Source organism: Solanum stenotomum, chromosome 8 (assembly GCF_019186545.1).
Source record: "Solanum stenotomum isolate F172 chromosome 8, ASM1918654v1, whole genome shotgun sequence".
Lineage (NCBI taxonomy): Eukaryota > Viridiplantae > Streptophyta > Magnoliopsida > Solanales > Solanaceae > Solanum > Solanum stenotomum.
In genome coordinates, this window is record NC_064289.1 from 17,079,452 (window position 1) to 17,100,909 (window position 21,458).

The 21,458-nt window shown below is 36.3% G+C and overlaps 1 protein-coding gene across 3 annotated transcripts in view; it reads left to right on the forward strand.

The window, feature by feature from the left end:
- LOC125874446 (uncharacterized) overlaps positions 1-21,458 on the forward strand; it is a 341,050-nt gene that overhangs the window by 48,887 nt on the left and 270,705 nt on the right. Inside the window, exon 2 of one of the 3 annotated variants that reach the window (XM_049555341.1) lies at positions 1,100-1,275. The exons of the other annotated variants lie outside the window; for them this stretch is intronic. Within the exon in view, the coding sequence (XP_049411298.1) occupies positions 1,100-1,140 (41 nt within the window). The 3' untranslated portion in view covers positions 1,141-1,275. Of the gene's footprint in view, positions 1-1,099; positions 1,276-21,458 lie in introns of those variants that run through there. 3 annotated transcript variants of the gene reach the window in all.

Sequence of the window (21,458 nt, forward strand, 5' to 3'; positions counted from 1 at the left end):
GTTTATCTTGTCCAGGGGTATAATTGTAAGCAAAATTCTATATAGTAAGAGCAATAAAATTAGGAACGAGGTTATCCGGGAAAAGGAGGGATTGACTTTTGTGGCGGATAAGACAAGGAAGAGAGATTGAGATGGTTTGAACATGTGCAGAGAAGGTGCATTGACACCTCAGTAAGGAGGTGCGAGAGGCTAGGCTAGTTGTAGGGGGAGCCTTGCGAAGGTTTAGGCTTTGTACTCTTGTAGTTCTTAACTTATGTTGTTTATGTGTTTTTGATTATCACACTATTTTACATTCTATTCTCTTCAGACCCATTTAGCGGATTTCACTTAGATATATATATGTGGCTGTTTTAATGAAAACCAAATCTGATAAAAAATATACTTCTTTTGTTTTCTTCTTTCCGAAGAAATCTCCACCGCCTCAAGTTCAATCCCTATTCAACATTTTGGATCTCATTTCTAAGAACCTCTCTTTATAACCCAAAATCCCTTTGAAAAATACAGACAAAAAATCTAATGCAATTATCAATCTTCCCATCAGGGGTTAATAGAATCCCAAATTGCCCTATTAGAATTTTGAACCTTTTCAACATTTGTCTTCTTCTTATCGTTTCAACCCCAACAATTCAGGGTATGAGAGTACATCCTCTCTCCCTGAAACCCAACATTGGCGGAATTGATTCTAATTTTTCAGAACAGCAACAACACATTCCTAATTCCTCAATGAAGAAACTCCGGAGACTTCCTCACGTATTTAACTACTTTCTGGAATTGCCGTTCTGTTATGATGCAGATGTGGTGGTGGAAGAGAAGGAAGGATTCTTCCGTTTCGTGGCAAGAATCGAACTAGAAGGAGCTGGGAATGGACAAGTGAAGGCACATGCAGTAGAGATTCATCCTGGGGTAACGAAGATCGTTGTGAGAAAGGGAAATGGTTACGGTGATGAGGATGAACAATTGAAGGTGGATACATGGAGGTACAGGTTGCCTGCTTCGGCTATGCCCGAGCTGGCCACAACAGTATTTGTGGACGGAGAGCTTGTAGTGACGGTGCCCAAGGATGACCATGGCCGTGGAGAGTTTGATAATGGATCTAGAGGTGTTTGGAGAGACGTTGACCAACTTGTTCTCGTACAATAGTTAACTTTATCATATTTGATGTATCAATTAATCATGTATACGATATACCTAAACTTCAGCCATATAAAACTTCAAACATTGTATAAAGTTGCACTTTGTCAAATATAAAACTTCAAGTATAAAGTTACACTTTGTCGAGACTAACTTTGAACACCAAATGTCGAAATAGTACATATGCAAAACAACGAGTCCTTGTCAATTGTAACATACATATGTATGTTTACTTAAACAACAAGGTATATAGCTCATCCGAATAATGAACAAATTTGGGCTCTTTCTGTTTGAGCACATGGTGAAAATGTATAAATGTACGAGTAGCAATGTACCAAATCATAATACCAAATCATTTTTTATGACAATGACGTTCGGACTAGCTTGCACATTCCACTGTGTACTTGTTACCTCCCATCAATAAGGATAACTTTGCAATCAAAGTTCAGGCTGATTGGAATCATTCATTGTCTTTTGCTTCTGACTGAGATTTTGATCTTGCGAGGTACCAGAGTTAGCTGAAAAATCTAGAAATTAACTTCATGAAAATCATTGTCCAAAATTTGAAGGATTAAAAGAATCCTACATGACATTAGAAATATGTAGGGTATGAATTGCCACAAGATTCGATAATAATAGCAAATTGAGCACTGAACCAGGATTCCAGAAATACGAAAGACACAACATATAGACAATCATCATTAGAAAATATGGTTGCACATCAAGCCCAACAAGAAGAATCATATGAACAATAACAACAATATCTTTCTGCATATATCAGCCTAACAAATAGGCTCCAGTATATCTGAGCAGTATTGCTAAAGGCAGAGAACCAATAACTAACGTTAGCTTCATTAACTTGTATTTTAACATACGTTTTAATGATGACAGTAATCCTAAATGATCCGTGTCAAAAAAAATGAGACATCCAAAATCTGTGTAAAGAAGGCATAATCAAGGAAGAATGACTTGTCTAAAGATAGATTTGAATGAAGGAAAAAGAGCACACGCTAACCCCAAGAAAGAACAGGACACTCGACAAATTTGAATACCTTGATTGAAGGAGAAAATCCCTTGGGTTACCTTAAGAGCAAAACAGTGAAAATCAGATAAGAAGATTGTACAACTTTTCTTCTTCTCTGATCAATCTTAGTGACATTCCAAATCAGAGATTGAAGATCAGCAAATTGATATCAATTCCATTCTGTCCAAGCAATGGTAAAGAAGCAGACAAGCAATATAAAAGCAGATCATCATCACAGAAGTATTAAGCATTAGTTACTGTAATTATTAGTTACCTTAACTAATATTGTTTTAGAGTATCAATAGAAGACTCCCCTTATTGTTTATCAGTTCAGGTAGTAGTTAGTTTCCTTAAGTTTACCTGTAGGTTGTTCTTAATCTGTCGTATTTAAAGTTTGGGTACTGAATGAATAAGATTATCTTTTGACTACTTTCTTTATCTGATTTTATATGGTATCCGAGCCATCATAAACTCTCACGAGTCAGATAATTTTTTTTCCATCTATGGTTGGCGAAACAATCCCTTCGGTTGTCACTTCTGGTGATGTTACTGCTTCCAACAGCAGTGCTTCTGTCGCTCCCTCTATCGTTCACGTGTTACCATTTAATCCCGCATCTCAGTTACCTATCAAACTGCAAGGTAACCTCAATTTCTCAACTTGGAAAGCCCAACTTGTGATGCTACTCAATGCCCATCAACTTATGGGACATCTTGACGGATCAAAACCGGCACCACCAATGAATGTTACCCACTATAACATTCTGCTGCCTAATCTCTGGTATCAAGTCTGGTTCTCTCAGGACCAACTGATTCAATAAGCCATGATGACATCTGTTGATCCTACCATTGCGCCAACTATCGCCACAGGTCCATCCACTGAGAAAGCCTGGGAACTTCTTCACACAGTCTATGCAAATAAGAGCTACACTCGCATTTTTAGCTCGCGAGACCAATTGCAAAATCTGAAGAAAGCTTCTAAAATCCGTTACAGAGTACTTACAAGAGGTTTGCTCTCTCTCTCTGTGATGTGCTCAACATTGCTGGATCATTAATAGCAGTTGATGAACTTATTGTTAAGATTTAAGCGGACTGGGCCCCGAGTACTGTGAGAATCTCTGCTTCCATAAGATCAAGGGATTCTTCCTTGAGTTTTGAAGAGCTGTTTCACAATCTCACAGATTATGAGCTTTTTCTCAAGCACCAGGATCTTGAGAAGTCATGTTCCATAATCACAGTTGTTGTTGCACAGAAGACGAACATGCCACCCCAGTCTAATAGGAACAATCGTCGCTTCAACAATCAACAATGGAAACCACCTGTAACTCAATAGTCCAGCAACAACAGTCAGCAAAATTGGAGGTCGAATTCGAGATCATCTGTCCACTGCCAATTGTGCCAAAAATTAGGTCACACTGCAGATGTATGTTGTTCAGAATCGCATAACCATTTTGAAGCTAAGGCCAACTTCGCCTCTGGTCTTGGGTTTTGGATTCTGGTGCGACTCATCATGTCACCACTTAACCGCACAATCTTGAGGAGTATAAAGGCAATGAGGGCATATCCATGGGTGACTGTAAAACCATTCCTAATACTCATACTGGTTCATCTCTTATACAAGCATCTAATTCTGCTTTTAGGCTTTTTAACACTCTTTGTGCTCCATCTATAAAAAAAAACCTTGATTTATGTCGCCAAGTTTTGTCAAGACAATCTAACATCAATAAACCAACAAGCTGTAGCTCTCTCATCCTGAAGCAGAGCACAAATCAGTTGCAAATGCGCTTGTCAAACTAATATGGGTGCGCAACTTGCTCAATGAATTGTGTATCACCATTCCAAATACACCCACAATCTTTTGTGACAATGTTGGCGTCACTTATCTCTGTCATAATCTAGTGTTTCATAGCTGTATGAAACATATTGCAGTGGACTTCTGTTATGTTAGGAACCAAGTTCAAGCACACCAGGTTCTCGTCACACACAAACTCACGCTTGTGATCAACTTGCCGATACGTTTATGATTTACCAAGCCCTTGCCAAAACCAGCCTTTGAACAGTGTTGTTCCAAGTTAGGAATTGTTGCACTACGCCTACCTTGAGCGGGTGTATTAAGCATTAGTTACTGTAATTATTAGTTACCGTAATTAATACTATTTTAGAGTATCAATATAAGACTCCCCCTATTGTTTAGGAGTTCAGGTAGTAGTTGATTTCCTTAAGTTTAGCTGTAGGTTGTTCTTATCTGTCGTATTTAAAGTTTGGGTACTGAATGAATAATATTATCTTTCGACTACTTTTCTGTTTTATAAGAAGAAGGTTGTGCAACTTGCCTTGAGCAAAAACCCTAGACACTCTTTTATCAGTGTATTCAATATAGTTTACTAGTGAAAAGAAAGAAATGGAGAGATTAGAAAACTATAAGACTAGTGGATGTAGCCAACAAGTAAATTGGAATATTTCAGGTCAAGGAGTCCACAACAGGCTATCTGTCTAACCATAAGCACTCAAACTCTAAGGAAACCTTGTAACCCGAAGGGACTGGATTAGGCACCACATTGATGATTTGAACTAGTATAAAAATTTGTGTCAACTGTGTCTTTTATCTCTTTATGCCTTATATAATATGTTGTTTTATCTAATTGTCTAAACTCTAGGGTAGCCGACTTGAAGAAATCAACAGGCGACCAATTATAACTTGACTAACATTCGAAAATAATTTCGATTCACCTCCTCACCCCACACCATCCTCTTTGGTTTCACATACTAATGTGGTGAGACAGATCATGGATGTGACATTCAATTCTATGATGTTGGGGCTACGCAGAACTCTTTACGCTAGGAGATGTTATTGCTACAATTGACCAAAACAGCACCCTACAAGAGATCCTTGAGTGATCCATTCCTTTCTCTTTATGCTGATTATACCAAAGTTCCAAACTCTTAATAAGGAAGCTATTCATTTCCTTCATCTAGTTAGGACCAAGGAGCAGTTGGATAGCATTTAACTGATGCACTGGTTGTGCAATAAATAATTCCTATTTCATACTCTTTCCAAGGCTCTCCAATTTTATTTTCTGGTCATATTGCAGTTTAGTTTGCACCAAGTGTTTTTGGTATTTGTTGACAACAGGAAGCACTGAAATAGACAAAACTTACAATGCGCAGATGTATATATTTGTATCATGAAATAGACAATACTTAAAACAAAATAAACACATTTGCACATAAATATATTGCTCAAATACAGATATTCAAGTCAAAGTGATAGGTCAACACAAACAAGACTATGACAAGGCAGAGAAGTTACCAGTGCTATCCACACAGCTTTCCTTTTTGAATGTTGACTCCTTTCATAAGCTGATATGATTATGAAATTGGTCATTCTAGTAATCGTAAACCTCAAAACTGGAAAAAAAGATAGCATCATAGGAAACAAAGTACCATTAATCAAATAGCTATACCTTTGCATTGATTGATTCAATACGATGCAACAACTCTTTTGCACTACTTTTTTGTGAGCCACGCAAAATACAAATGCCAACATTCAAAATCTTTTCGATGTCAACATAAGAAGCAATAGATGTGCAAATGTTTAAAAGCTTCAAAGCATGTGGAACCAAATCCGTCCTTGAATCACAATATCGACAGAGATACTCTGCATCCAAATTGATGCTTCCTCCGACTGTCCCAGCCATGTAAGCTCGTAGAGCACACTCTAGATGGGAAACATGTCCACATATGTGGCCATCAACTACTGAAGCTTCACATCGGATGTAACTGTACCCATTATAGTCCAAAGTGATAAGCTTACTGCAAAGTATACAACAGCAGTCTCCGCAAAAACCAGGCTCACTGCAACAGAGATCACAAAATCTGGTGCCCATCAAAGGATTTTCTGCTGTTAAACTGCTACAGATTCGGTTACTAGCCTTACAAGTAATGGCTCCGAAAGGAGAATCAGACAGTAAAGGCTGCATTTTTGTCCCTGAAGATGTAGTCCTCTCTATCGTATCTGAGTCAAAACCAATATCTAAATAATGAAAAAAAAATTTGCATAAGGTTAGTAAACCACCAGTAGTGGCGGAGCCAGGATTTCAATTATGGGGATTAAAAAAAAGTCTTTACGCCAAGCAGATTCAACAACTTACAGATATGCAAAAAACATCATTTTCACTATTTATATGGATTAATTTTTCAACGAAGCTCCGTCCCTGACTACGTGCACAAACTGTATAATCATGGACAAAATTCACTTCAAAAATAAAAAGATCCACCAAAAGGGAAGAAAAAAAAATATAAATTTGTGTGGACTGACTAGATACTTGTACTGAATAGGAAACCAAGCTCAAATCACCATTTTCTTAAAAATCCAAATTCTTGAGAAAACTCAAAAAGTTTGACTTCAAAATTAGGAATTAAATAGCCTCTACTGATGGGGTAATAAAATCTTGAAGTAAACAGTGGGTAATAAAGATGGGGAATTAAAAATCGTTACCCAATTGAAGAATCTTGAAAAGCCCCTTTAGAATTGCCTTTACCGAGCTTCCAAAGTTCAAAAATGGTGAAATGAGGATTAATCCCCGATTTTGGAAAGAAGAATCTATTCAAGTCACTTTTACCCTTCGCAATCGCGACCCAATACCTCACAATTGCGATGAGTAATGCTGGTCAACTCATTAATTGACCATCGCGATTGCAATACAAGGCCACGCGATCACGATTCTCAAGATGCTATTGCGATTGCAACATCCTCCATGCGATCGTGAAGCACAAGACCACATACCAATGTGGCCGCGACCAAGAGCCTTGGGATCTCAAAGATTACTTAACATGCATCAGATACAACTCATCAACAAACACCAAGACTCAACAAAATCACCTAATGAACCCTCCGGATTCGTTTGGAATTTCGCACACGCAAACCATATATGCTACCCAACAAAACTCGACATTCTAGACTTAATGGAATGTTGGAACACAGATACAAAGTTTGTTTGACCCAGTCCCCGTTTAAGTCGCAATAAACTAACTTTTACTCAAAAACACTAAACTGCCCTCAGAACCTCTGAAAAATCAACCAAGACCTCACTTAGGAGTAAAATCATCCCCTGAATCCAATGGTGTCATCGGAATTCCAATCCTAGCGTTCAAACTCCGAATGTTGACCAAAGTCAACTCTTGGCCTAATTATACTTAAACTTCCAACTCAAGGGTTCATATCCATGAAAAGGACTCCAAAATTGGAAAAACCTACACTTCTAGACAAAATTCCGCATTCTGGAGCTGATGGAACAGACTAAAGACCCTTTCGAGACTCGTAGTTCTGATTGTTGTCAAAAACCACTTTTAACAACTTGAGGTGTCCAAAACTCTAAAACTTCCAAAAGTCTCAACTTTCCAATTCAATTTTAAAACCAACTTCATAAACTGAAAAGCATGACTTGGGAAAACTATCGAGAGGGACAAAATGATAATTTTTCCAAAAGTGTAACACCCCGTATCCGAAAGAGGAAAGCTTAACAGATTTCAAAACTCCCAGGTGCCATCCATGAGGGCAAGCCACGACCCCTGGTGTGGGCCAGGGACTATAGGTGGGTCCATGGATGGGTGCCTCAGGAATTGTCCAGGCATGGATCACGGTTGGACCTACGGACCGTAGGTGGGTCCACGACCCATGGTCCAGGAATCGTAGGTCAAGAGGAAAGTCCCTGACCACCAACCACGGTTTACCAGGACGGACCGTAGGTCCATCCATTATGTGTTGACTGGGTTCATCGGTTGGTAGGTCGGTGACAGCTGACAGTTAACTCAGGGGCAGTTCGGTCTTTTCCAAATTAATTATTTCCTATACTATGTCGTTTTGCCTATATTTAGAACCCCTATATAAGTCTTTTTACCCTCAAATTAACCCCATTTCAGTCAATCTTCCAAATTCCCAAAAGAAAAACCAACTCCTCCCAAATATTCTCTCTCTAGAACTTGAAGAAGAAGATTTCGCCTAGGGTTTCAAGATAAGGATCCAAATTCTCCATTGAAGATAAGAAATTGGACTTGAGGTATCGTAGTTTTCATCCATGTATCTCTTTGATTCATAAAGTCCCCAAATTCCCCTATTTCAAATGGTAGAATTCCCCAATTAGCTAGGGTTTTCTTCAATCACCATTGGTTCTTTTGATTATTTATCTTAATGATTTGATTATGTTTAAATATGCATGAATTGATGATTTAGAATGCTTTTATGATGTTTCACCTTTGAACCCATGCAAACCCCTATGTTTTCCATATTGTGATCTCATAATGTGGGTTGTTGATTATGAAAGAGGAGTTTTATGATCTAAAGCATGAAGTAATAGAATTACATGAATTTATGATAAAATCCCTATCAAATGTTTGAATTTTAGATTTGGTGATTGAAAACAAACTTTGAACCTTGAAAGGGAATAGTATGAGTTTATGCATGATCTTATGGAAACTATGTAAATGTTGTAAGGGTGCTTTGAGAGTGAAGTGCCAATGTTGTTGTTGTTGTTGTGTTGTTGAAAGGTTACTCTCATAAAACACTTGCAACCATGATGTGAAAGGTTTTCTCACATAGAACGGATTCTTAGGTTTCAATGGATAAGAGCTATCCTAATTAACTAGCTTGAATTGACAAGATGACATGTCTTTCCATGGATAATGAGAATAAGTAAGAAAATAATATTCCGTGGGAATTATGCTTAGCACCGTGTGGATATTGACATTGATATAGAAGCTCTCCCGTTAGTAGTGGCCGGGTTTCTAGAAGAAGTCTCATGAGATGGAAGCTCTCCCGTTAGTAGAGGCCTGGTTTCTAGTAACAATCTCCTTATCCCATAAACTATGTGCCCTCATAGGATGATTAGCTAATGAATCCATTTAAGCTAGAAGTTCATGGTTCTACCTTAGGCAAGTAGAACAACCGTTCTCGGTGTGGGAGACACTGTGTGATCATGTTTTAGCTCACATGGTCTCTATGTCGGTTAAGGCTAATTTTCCCACAACAAGATGATTAATGAACTAAGGTTACTTAAAGAAGTATTTCATATGTGTTCAAAGGCTTAAAAAAATGATTTAGCTTGCATTGACCATGATGTTATGACTTATGTTTCCTAACCCTCTTATATCATGTTTTAATTGGTCAGTTGCATGTCATGAAATGAAATGTCCTTCTTAGCATGTTTTAAATGTTTTTATGCATAGCTATCATACTTAGTGCATTTTTGTACTAATGCATACTCTTGCCTACATTTTTCTCAAATGTAGGGTCCGTCAGGCAGGGTTCCTATTTTAGTGGCTAGAGCTTGGACTTCGATTCTTTCCGAGCTTGGTGATTCCTCATGGTTCGAGGATGGACTTTCCTTATTCTAGTTTCTCTTTCGTATTTTCTTTTTTGAATATGATGTATGGGCTAGGCCCACTCTCATTCGATTGTAATAGATGACTATGTTGAGGCATCAGTTAGACTTCCACTTTTTCTATAAAATTATTTTGGACTTAAATGTTGTTTTACTCTTTGTTGTTTTATTACTTTATGTTATAATATGATAAGTGGCTTGTATGGAGTCCTTCAGGGTTCTATACGCCATGTTACATCTAGGGGGTACCCCTGGGTCATGACAAAAAGTTTTAAAAAATGACCTGTAGGGTCATTACACGAGGTTGTGATGGTTCAGACACATACAGAGAAGATGCACATATGATTTAGTGCAGAAGTGTGAGAGGTTGGCTATGAATGGTTTCAAGAGATTTGGGGTAGGCGAATGAAACATTAGGGATATGTGATTGGACATGATTTGTCACAACTTAATCTTACCAAGGACATGACCTTAGATAGGGGTTATGGAGGTCACAAATATGGGTAGAAGGTAAGTTAGATAGTTAAGTGTTTCCTCACTTATTTCTCTATATTATTAGTCGTTGTATTATCCTTGTAGTTTTCTGTCTTTGAGTTTGGTAATATTTTTTAGAATTGGTAACAATGCATACTTCAACATTAACGATATGTTGGGGACCTTTTAGAAAATCAGAAAAGAACAAGAAGTGTAATACTTAGAGAAAATGATCAAAATGGTCCTTAAAATTAACTATTCTCCGTTAAAAACTAACATCTCCTCCCCAAACTCATCTCTCTTCTCTCCTTGCCCACTCCTCTCTGGTTCTTTACTGCATATTCTTTCTGAATAAGAGGATCTTAGTCCATCGCATAATATTGATGCCTATTCAAGCTCACACATAACTTTTGCAACCTAATTTTTTCTTCATCTTTGTTTAAGTAATTTCTTGCTTTTGGGACAACTGGAAAATACACCAGACTCAGTGAAGGGGCAAAAAGAAAAAGCACACCTACTGATTTCATTTTTCATTAAATTAACCCACTAGCTAATCCAATCCAAAAATCATTCAATTCACCCAAAAGAGATTATAAATTTATAGTAATAAAATAATAGAGAATTTTTTATGTGTGTATATCATCCATAAGCATGGATATCCTACTGCTCTATAACATTATATTTCAAATTTTATTTTGTGTATCGTCCTCGAAGGAATAACTCTTTCTATTTTTTTTATGAATTCAACTAAAATATAGTCATTCATATCATTAACAGAAAATTGAACAAACATATCAAATAATTAAGTACCATCAATTTTTTCTAAAAGAAGATGAAGAGTTGACAGTGAAAAAATAGCAAAAAACTAATATGAATGTAAAATTTATCATTAAAAAAAAAAAAAAAAAAAAAAAAAAAAAAAAAAAAAAAAAAAAAAAAAAAAAAAAAAAAAAAAAAAAAAAAAAAAAAAAAAGTAAAATTTATCAATATTTGGGATTAATTAACACAAAAGAGAAGAAAGTTAGAAAATGAAATAATGAAAAAAAAATATTTTAGGAAGAGGATTCAGTTAGAGAGAGAAATTGAAAGGGAGGCAGAGCATACTAGTACTGGGAGAAGAGAGAGATAAGTTTGGGGAGGGATGCTAGTTTTTAATCGAGAATAATCAAATTTAAGGCTCAGGATCAAAACGATTCTCATTTTACATACGTTAAGGACTATTTCAATCAAATGGTATACATTGAGGACTAAAATAATTCAACCCCTATACATGAAGAACCATTTTGATCATTTTCTCTAATACTTACAAGGATCCGAAGAACTATAAAAGTTGATCTGAATCCTCTAATCCTATGTCTTTACACAAAAAATATAGATGTTAATTATGTCTTGAATTATTCCCTTGTGTATTTTAGGAAACTATAATTCCTATTGGTTTAGAAGACCCTTTGCCCTAATAGATTTGGAAAAGGAAAATATTATTCTTATAGGATTGAAAAAACCTTATCCTTATAGGTTTGGCGCTACTTGGGATATATATATATATATATATATAGGGGATATAGTTGGGGATTCTATGATATGGTACATGATACACAATGTAGTCCTAAGAGATTCCTACGTATCGTAAGCCTCTTCTTTTTTTCTTTCATAGTGAAAAACTCTCTTTGCTTTTGTGGGGAGGAGTAGGCCTAGCGGAACCTCATTAAATCCTTGTGTTATTCTTCTTCTTTATTTTTTCATTGTTTGTGATTGTGTGCTAGTTAATCCATGATATTTCTGCAACAATTGGTATTCGAGCTTGGTTAAGGTTTCTAGACATAATCAAGGGTTAATATGTCTCCATCATCTTCAATAAAGTATGAAATAGAGAAATTTGATTGGTGGGGGGGGGGGGTCTAGTTTCAGTCTATGGAAGATTAAAACGAGAGCGTCTTTGGTGTTACAAGGATTGTGAAAGGCAATTGAGGAGGATTTTCCAAAAGTGTTGAAAGAAACAGAAGAAGCAGACTTGAAGGGAAAGACTTTGAGTGCGATATTCGTGAGCGTTAAAAATAGTGTTCTTAAGGAAATTGCTAAAGAGAAATCTGCAGCAACGACATGGAAGAAGTTAGAAGTTCTGTACTCTAAATAATCACTGACAAACCACCTCTACTTGAAAAAAAGGTTATACAATCTCCGTATAAATGAAGGTACATGGGTCAAAACTCACCTTGATGAGTTTAATTCAATTATAATGGACTTGAAGAATGGAGATATCAAAATTGAAAGTGAGGATTAGAACTTAATCGTGTTATGTTCTTTACCACCGTCTTATGATAGTTTTTCTGATACATTGCTATATGGGAAAGACAATATCTCAGTTGATGATGTTAGTAATGCACTAAAATCTAAGGAGTTGAGGAAGAACTTTCCAGATAGCACAACTGAGGGTGAAGAACACAACATACAAATTTTAATAGAAAAACTTTTAACGCCAGATTGAAGTCTAGAGACATGAAGCAAAACTACTATGAGTGCGGGGAGCAGGGTCAGTAAAAAAGAGACTTCCCTAGACTAAAGGAGAAAAAGGGGAAGAAAAAGTTGATTACTCAACAAATATTTGACTACTCAACAAATATTGTTGACAATGGTAATAATTTTGATGACATTGATTTTGTAGGGGGAGTTTTTCCTGTGAGTTCTGATCATAGGCAAAATTCTTTTTTGCTGTGAGTTCTGATCATAGGCAAAATTCTTAGGTTCTTAATTCTGGTGCAACTTTTCATATGTGCCCAGACAAGAATTAGTTCGCAACTTACGTACAGATGAGTGGGGCTGACACCTTGGTGATGATAATTCATTAGAGGAAGAGGGGATTGGTAACATCAACTTGAGAATGTTCGATGGCATTATCAGAATATTGAGTTTTGGCATTTTCCTTTAATGAAGAGGAATTTCATTTCTCTTTCAACATTGGATGATCAAGGGTATAAGTTTCACTCAGAGAATGGAGCACTTAAAGTATGTAAAGGCTCCATGGTACTCATGAAGGGTAAGCTTCATTCTAGACTTTGTTATCTACAAGACAGTGAAGTTGAAGGGGAAGCAATTGTAGCTTCTGGGAAGAGTGATCTAAATCAATCACAATTGTGGCACTTGCGACTTGGACAAATGAGTGACAAGGGATTGTCTTTGTTGAACAAGCAAAATTTGTTGGATGATTACATAAATCAAGCTTTAATTTCTATGAGCATTGTGTGTTTGGTAAGCAAATAAGGGTGAAGTTCAGCAAGAAGGCTTTACACAAGACCAAAGACAAGTTAGATTATATACATTCGGACTTGTGGGGTCCAAACATAATTGTAAAAATTAGGCAAATGACATAGTTTAAGAAAGAAATTACTTCCTTTCCCTACTCTTTCATTAATTACCAAAAATCCCTTTTTTTAGTGTTTTTCAGATACATAATATAGCAGTGTGGATACTTAATATAGCAGCGCGGATACTTTAATTAATAACGGGTGAATACTTAAATTATTAAGTTGTTAGCAGCACGGATACTTAATTAACGGGCGGATGCATAATATAGCATCGCGGATACTTTAATTAATAATGGGCGGATACTTAAATTATTAAGTTGTTAGCAACACAGATACTTAATTAACGAGCGGATGCATAATATAGCAGCGCGGATACTTTAATTAATAACGGGCGGATACTTAAACTAATAAAGTATCCGATTAAGTTGAATTGGGGGAAAATAAGGGATTTTTGTATTTTAGTAAAAGAGTAGGGAAATATTGAAAATAGGTAAAGAAGTGTTGTGTATTTAAGTAATTTTTCCAACATAATTCCCTCCAAAAGTGGTGCAAGGTACTTTATGACCTTGATTGACGATTAATCAAGAATGGTATGGGTGTATTTCTTGAAAACAAAAGATGAGGCATTTTCAACATCTGTTAAATGGAAGATGATGGTTGAGAGGAAAATCGAAAGAAAAGTTAAATGTCTTTGAAATGACAATAGGTTGGAATTTCTCAACTTAGAGTTCAATAACTTCTACAACAGAGAAGGTATAGTGAGACACCACACTTGTGTTGGAAAACCTCAACAAAATGGTGTTGCAGTACATATGAACAAAATACTTTGTGAAAGAGCATGAAGTATGCTTTTATGTGTTATCAAGGATTTTTGGGCTGAAGTCATTAATACAACTTGTTATTTGGTCATTAGATCTCCCTCTACAACCTTTGAGTTTAAAACTCCCTTTGAAGTTTGGTCCGGTTGGCCTGTTGATTATTCAAATTTAAGAATATTTGGGTGTCCTGCTTATGCTCATGTAAGGGATGGAAAACTTGAGCCGAGTTCAAAGAAGTGCATATTTATAGGGTATGCAACTGGAGTGAAAGGTTACAGATTTTAGTGCATAAAAGAAAAGACTCGGGGGTTAATTATTAGCAGGGATGTGACATTCAATGAATATGCCTCAATAGACAGTTAGAAGGAAAAGGCAATAGCAAAAACAGATCATGGTGTTAGTTACCGTATTCAGCTAGAAGTTGAATCTCTACTAGCTTAGCCCAATAGTTCAAAAGTGGAGGATGTGCAAGAAATTAATCCATATGATAAGGATGATGCACCTATACAATAACAATCATATAGCATCGCAACAAAAAGAGTGATCAACCATAGAAAAAGATTTGCAAACATGGTTACTGAAAACCTTCTTTGGCCATAATCTCCTCATCTGTAATTTAAATAGAGTCAGTAAGAGAAAAAAAATTCTTCAACGTCATTTGTAGAGGAACATGTTCTTCCAACCTATTCCCTAGATGTGGTACTATCAGATGCAGCACCAACTATAATAATTTTTTACATCAACCCTAAATCTTAGTTTATATGGATCCCAATAGAAGAACTAGGTTCGATAGAGGGGTCTCCCAATGATTCCCCCTCACAAGATGAACCCAAGTTGACCCTAACAACTGAACTTTGTTCAATTGTAGGGTCCCCAAAATATTCCCCCTCACAAGGTACATCCTCCAAAATTTCCTAAGTAATTTTAGACACACCCAATACAGATTCCCCCTTAGAACCAACACAACCTACTTTTTACACCACAACCTATATTTTGTAAGGAACGAAAGTAGAGGTGTCGTCCACCGAAGTCATCTCAACCAAAACATCAGATGGACCATCACACTTAGAATCTCCAAGAATGTCATTAAGAAGCATAAATTGTAATTAATCAAGCATAGACATGTTTCTTGAAGAATACTTTATTCCACAATTTTAGAAAAAAGAGGATTTCTTGGTTAAGAAGTTTATGGAAGAGAAGGGTGTGAGTTGTAGAGACACACCAGGATAAGGCTTTAAATAGGCCTTTTAAGAAAATGCTTGTTTAATAGTATTGAGGACATGAATATATCTTTTGGGACAAGTGGAAGGAACAGGTACATGTGCATTGATTTTATATTTAATTATGAATAATTGTAGTGCACATACCTTAGATCTCTGGAAAATGATTAGAATTTTTGCTCCAATTTTACTAAGCCTCTCTCCTGTGACAGATGCAAACACAATGTTATAGTGCATGGGTAGCTTGGCTTTAAAAGTGGTATAGAGACATACAACTAAATGTACAAGACTGAGCATAAAATTCATGATTAGAAGGCAGTATGCGCAATGTTCATTAGGCACTGAGGGATACTCATGCGATTTTAATCATCCCTAAGTTCCAACATGTTCCTTTAAAAGTGTTTCTTTAGTCTTGCCTACTTTTCCAATTTCTTTGATTTGACCAAAAAGAATTTTCACCACAAAAACGACCATTCCATCCTTTTCTTATGCAGGTGAGAGGAATTTCTGCAAGTTTCAATCATGTGTCACGAGCAACAGGTGTTCATATAGAATGTTGCTTGCTTCCTCTTACTTTTCCTGCAAATTCAAAGGTTAGATTTAGGAACCCAGACTAGCTTGAGTCTTTTATATTGATAAAAAGGATGAATGAGATCTCTATTGATCCATATTGGTAAAACATTTTTTAATTTTTTCTTTTTCCCCAACCTGTTCCTTTGACATGATTCCTTTCTTTTAACATGGTTGATTTTTCTATTTGAGACAACTTTGAAGTTTTTATTCATGTGAGTTATAACTATTGGGCAGGTACCCCTTGAGTGACCAATACTACCACCATGTGTCCACAAATAAGAGGTTTTCTTAAGGACTTCTTTAACAAAACCTATTCCAGCTTTAGTGTTATGTGTTCTATTACTGAGCTAAGTCACAATCATTGAGGACAGAGTCCATTTGTTTGCCCTCTCAAGCTCATACTTAGTTCTAGCCAGGTCAAGATTTATTCTTCTAGATTTTTCCCTCTTACAAAATAGTTCATCTTTTAACCTCTTTAGATCTTGGTCACATCTGATTTGGTCACCACTAATTTTTTCTTTCCCATTCCCAACAACACTTTGTTTCAAAATTTCAGATTTGAGAGCCAAAGTGTAGGAACCAAGTTGTTGTACCTGTTCCTTTAGGAATTGTTTTTCTTTCTTAAGATCAAAATTAATCTTTTCAAGATCAATATATTCAAATTTTAAACTAGTCAAGGAAGTCAATAACTGATCTTTATTTTCATTCAACTTTTGAAAATTATCTATAAGAGTTAGAATAAGGGAAGATAATTTTTTCTTTGAAAAACATTTTAGTTTATTTTTTAAGGTCAAGAAGATTTACCTCCCTTCTATCAATGTCTGATTCAGAGTCCTCCATGGCCATCAAAGCAACATCTTCTGTATCATCTTTAATTGAGTTGTCTGAACATGTTCCCCAAGCAGCATACATAGCAATGTCAGATTCTTTTTCTTTGCTCGGAGGCAATTTTTTCTCATAGTTTCCACCTTTCTTGAGGAACTTTCTGAGGTTTTTTGTTGATCACGGCTATGTCCTCATCACCCAGATCAGATTCATCACTCTCAGTTGCCTTGAAAGAAAAAATCATATCTTTGCTTCTTTTACTCATTTTTGTGTTATCAACATTCATCTCGTAAGTCTTTAGATTTCCTACAAGTTCATCCAAGTTCATGGTTGTCAAATACTTTGCTTCTCTAATTGCAGTGACCTTGATCTCCTACGACCTAGGTAGAGTCCTCAACACTTTATCAACCTGTTCCTCAGTAGCGTATATTTTTACCAAAGACACCAGTTCATTCACAATAGTAGTGAATCTAGTAATCATATCTTGAAGTGATTCACTACTATCCATCTTAAATGCTTCATATTCAGTGGATAGTCTTGCAATTCTAAATTTTCTTACTTGGGGAGTTCTTTCATGTGCATTGACTATTGTGTCCCAAATTTGTTTCACTGTAGTACAACTAGAGATGCGATTGAACTCGTCAGGTCCAAGTCCACATACACGGATGCACTTAGCTTTAGCATTCTTTGTGAGCATTCTATAATCAGCTTCTTCATATTGAGCCTTGGGCTTTGGAATGACTTTCCCTTCATCATCCTTCATCATAGGAATAAGAGGACCATCCGTAACTCTCATCCATAATTCATAGTCATGGGCTTGTAGAAAATCCTCCATTCTCGCCTTCCACCATGTGTAGTAATGTCTATTGAATAGTGGTGGTATGTTGATGTGTTGACCTTCACTGTGTCCAAGAGGAGGTGCAGAATTCATAGTGATCTTATCTTGAGTTATTAGACTCTACAAAGATAACCTGCTCTGATACCAATTGTTGGAATACTGACCCTAGATTTGCCTAAGGAACAGGCTGTATATTATATATGTTCCTTTGCAAATTACATCAGTTACGTTATGTAAAGCAAATAAAATAATGAAATAATATTTTATCGCGAAAAACCCCGGCTCATGAAAGGTAAAACCACGACCTACACCTCAGTAGGATTTAACTCCACTTCATTAAACTCTGAGCTTCAACTAAAGATTACAAACTTATGTAACCTAAGGAATTATAAACTCTAATTCTTAGATGCCAACAACCAACTAGATCGTCGACCCCAGTTCAAGTTATGAATTCAGATTACAACTCTTGCAATCCTAGGAACTAACTCTAATTCCTAAACTCCAACACAAACCCCCTAAGGTTTATGTTCCCAAGTCTTTAAGTCTCCCCTGTAACACCCCAGAAATTTTTTCGAACTGAGACTCGAACCGTTCTTAGTAGTGAGTGATATTTTGCAAGGAATTTAAAATTTATTGAGTGTTAAGGTCACTAGATATAGACCTTAAGTTCCAAGAAGAACCCAAGAGAAAAGCATTCAAGTCATTCTTAAGTTTTCTTAAGTTTTGGGTCAACTTCAAACGACCATAACTCCTATTACAAGATGATTTAGGTGAGCTAAAAATGGAAAATTTAAATCCCTTCGAGTCCTCTTTCCAACGCTGCCGAGTTTACTCAATTCCGAGCTTTGAGTAAAAAGTTATGACTGATTTACTAGCGTCGCGCAAACCTGGCAGCAGCTCCGCGACGCGGAGCTAATATGGACCTCACTGCCTGGTGAAAAATCATTCCGACTCTAAGCTCATCTTATTTATTTGTTTAGGGGCATTTTAGTCCTAAAAACGCTTAGGAGGTCATCTAAATTGCCCTAAACATGTAGAAAATCAGTTTTCTTAAATCAAAACCCTCTCATTCACTCCAAAGATTCTACGCTCAAGAAAATCAAGAGAAGCTAAGGCTAGGGTTCTTCTTCAAAGGTTTTCCTTCAAGTTGCTTCAAGTGGATAATTCTTTCAGGTATGTAAGCTTCCATAGTGTTGGGTTTGTTCACCCACACGCCAATCATGTTAATTTTAGCTTTAAATTCGTTCTAAAAGATGAAGCTTTGATATTCTTGTTATGTATTCATGAATTTGTTCCATTCTTGAATTGGGTTGAGATTGAGGAGTTCTTGAGGTTAATGTGTCGATTTATAGAGTGGTTAGAGTTAGATTCTAGTGTACATGTGTTGGGTATCTAAATCTAAAGGGAGATTGAGAAAAAGAATCGAATTTAGGCGAATTGGATCTGGGAGATGAAGAAGGAGAAAGTCGAGTGCGATCTGGCATGCAAATCCGCGTCGCGAACTTGCTCCACTAGTGAACTAAAAGTTTCTCTGCGTCGCGGTTAGGACGCGGACTCCTCTGTCTCAAAAACTTAATTTCGCGAGTATTATTTAAAACCATCTCCGCGTCGCGGACTTGTTCCAAGACGGTGATTTCGTGACTTTTCTCATGTTTAGCTATCAACAATCATTCCTAAACATCATGAGACCTTTCCTATCACAAATCACAACCTTGAATCCATAACTCAAATTCAAGGTAGAGTTAAAAGTTAGGTCTTGAGAGTTCTTTCGAACATTTTGAGAAAGTCCCTTTTAGTCCTTTTGATGAGTCTTCTACAAATTCTAATAATTTGTTACAAGATTCGAGAAAGTGAGTATGAGTGAGAAGAATGTATTCATGAGTCCTCTTTATCATTACAAGATCATTCATATCATGAACCATAACTCTTGAATTCATAATTCACATTCAAGAGGGAGTTAAAAGTAGAGTTCAAGAGAGTCTTTGAGTTCAAATTCTGAATCCTTTGAGATCCATCATCGATTTGAGTTAAATTTTGAGAAAGTAAGTATGAGAATGAGAATAGTTGTACATGAGTTCCTTATTGATATTTTGACCCTTGAGTCGAGTCGTTCATACCCATAAACTCCGCATGCACGTCGTAAGTTGAGCATCCTTCAGAGAAGTGGTGTCTTCAAGTTCTAAGCCTTTAAGTGTTGAGTTACTAACCCCTATTGAGAAGTATCTTTGAGTCATTGAGTTGAGTAGTTCATGCTCATAATTCCGCATGAACTTTGAGTTGAGCATTCTTGAAATGAGTAGTATTATTGAAGTTCTTGAGTTCCAAGTATTTGAGTTCTATCTATGGTTATTGAAAACCTTGCATTGAGTAGTTCATGTCCATAATTCGGTATGAACCATATTTTAAGAAGTCTTTTACAAATGTTTTAACTTTGTTTCAAGACTTAAGGTTTGAGTTCAGTAAAGAGTAAAGAGCAAACTTTGAAGTCTTTTTCTTCAAAAGTATATGGGGACTAAGTATTCCCAAAGAGTTTATAAATGTTTTCACATTTAAATAAGAACGGAAACTGAGATTTCCAAAGAGCTTTCGGGCTAGTTTTCAGAAAAGAGTAATCCCTTTCTAAATGAAGCAAGAGAGGAAACTGGGATTTCCAAGATAGCCTTTGAGCTAAGTTTTTGAGCAATTATCTCAAATCAGCAGAAAGAAGTATGTTTTTAAAACATAAGAGCTAGTATATTTTTGGGAGTAGTATTGAGCACCGATATGGGGGAGAGTTCAGACAACTCACAGCCCCCATAAACCATGTAGCCATCATGGGTAGAAAAGGGTCATACTTTTTAGATGAACCCTTTTCACATAGACTAGTGGATCCATTAGGCAGTTCAGGTCCTATATCTTTGGCCGGGTATAGGATGCATTGGCAGCGTGAGGAAGATCGTTGTATCATCACAATAGCTCTTATGTGATGGTTGTCGGTTAGAGAAACTCCCACATCAGTATTTTGTATTTATATACATCAGGTTATTTGTATTTTTACATACATTTCAGAGTTATGTTGTATCCTTGCATATAAACAGAGTTGACAGCATGTTTTTAAACAGTTTATTTCTTTATATTGCACTTGTTTTAAATTGCTTTATATTGAAATGAGTTCAGTCATATTGAGTTGAGTATTCAAAGTTGAGTATCCAGAGTCAAATATCATATCTTTGAGTTGAATATCATATCTCTGAGTTGAGTATCTTATCCTTGAATACTTCTGAGTTGAGTAAGTATGAGTAGTTTTGAGTATCCTTGAGTTATGAAAGTTTGAGAAGAGATAAGTATGTTTCCTTTTTATCAAGTTTCAAGCTTATGTTTATGTTTTAGAATTCCCCTTACATGCTCGTACATTCCATGTACTGAGCCATATGACCTGCATCTTCTCATGATGCAAACACATGTATTCAGGATCATCAACATGAGCTTCGTTGATACATCCAGGAGTTTGAGTTAGCTATGGTGAGCCTCATTGATTTCGGAGGATTTCATTTACCTTTCAGTTATATCAGTTGTCAGGATGTCGTGGGTCTTGTCCCGACTTCTATCTTTATCAGTTAGAGGCTTCATAGATAGTCAATATAGTTGAGAAGTCTTTATCATTTATTTTATTAAATGTTTTAAAGACTAAAGTTGCCTTTTTATGGCGAGTTGTATATATTTTATTATACAGAATTTTCTTTGGATTTAAAGTTTGTATTTATGTTTTATGAACTTTTATTTCAGTTTTAAGCTTTTTGCATGCTTAAGTTAGTCTTCTGCTTGTAGTCAGCCAGGATGAGGGTTCGCTTAGGGACCATTAACGGTTCTTGAGTGCCGGCCACGTCCAGGGTGTAGA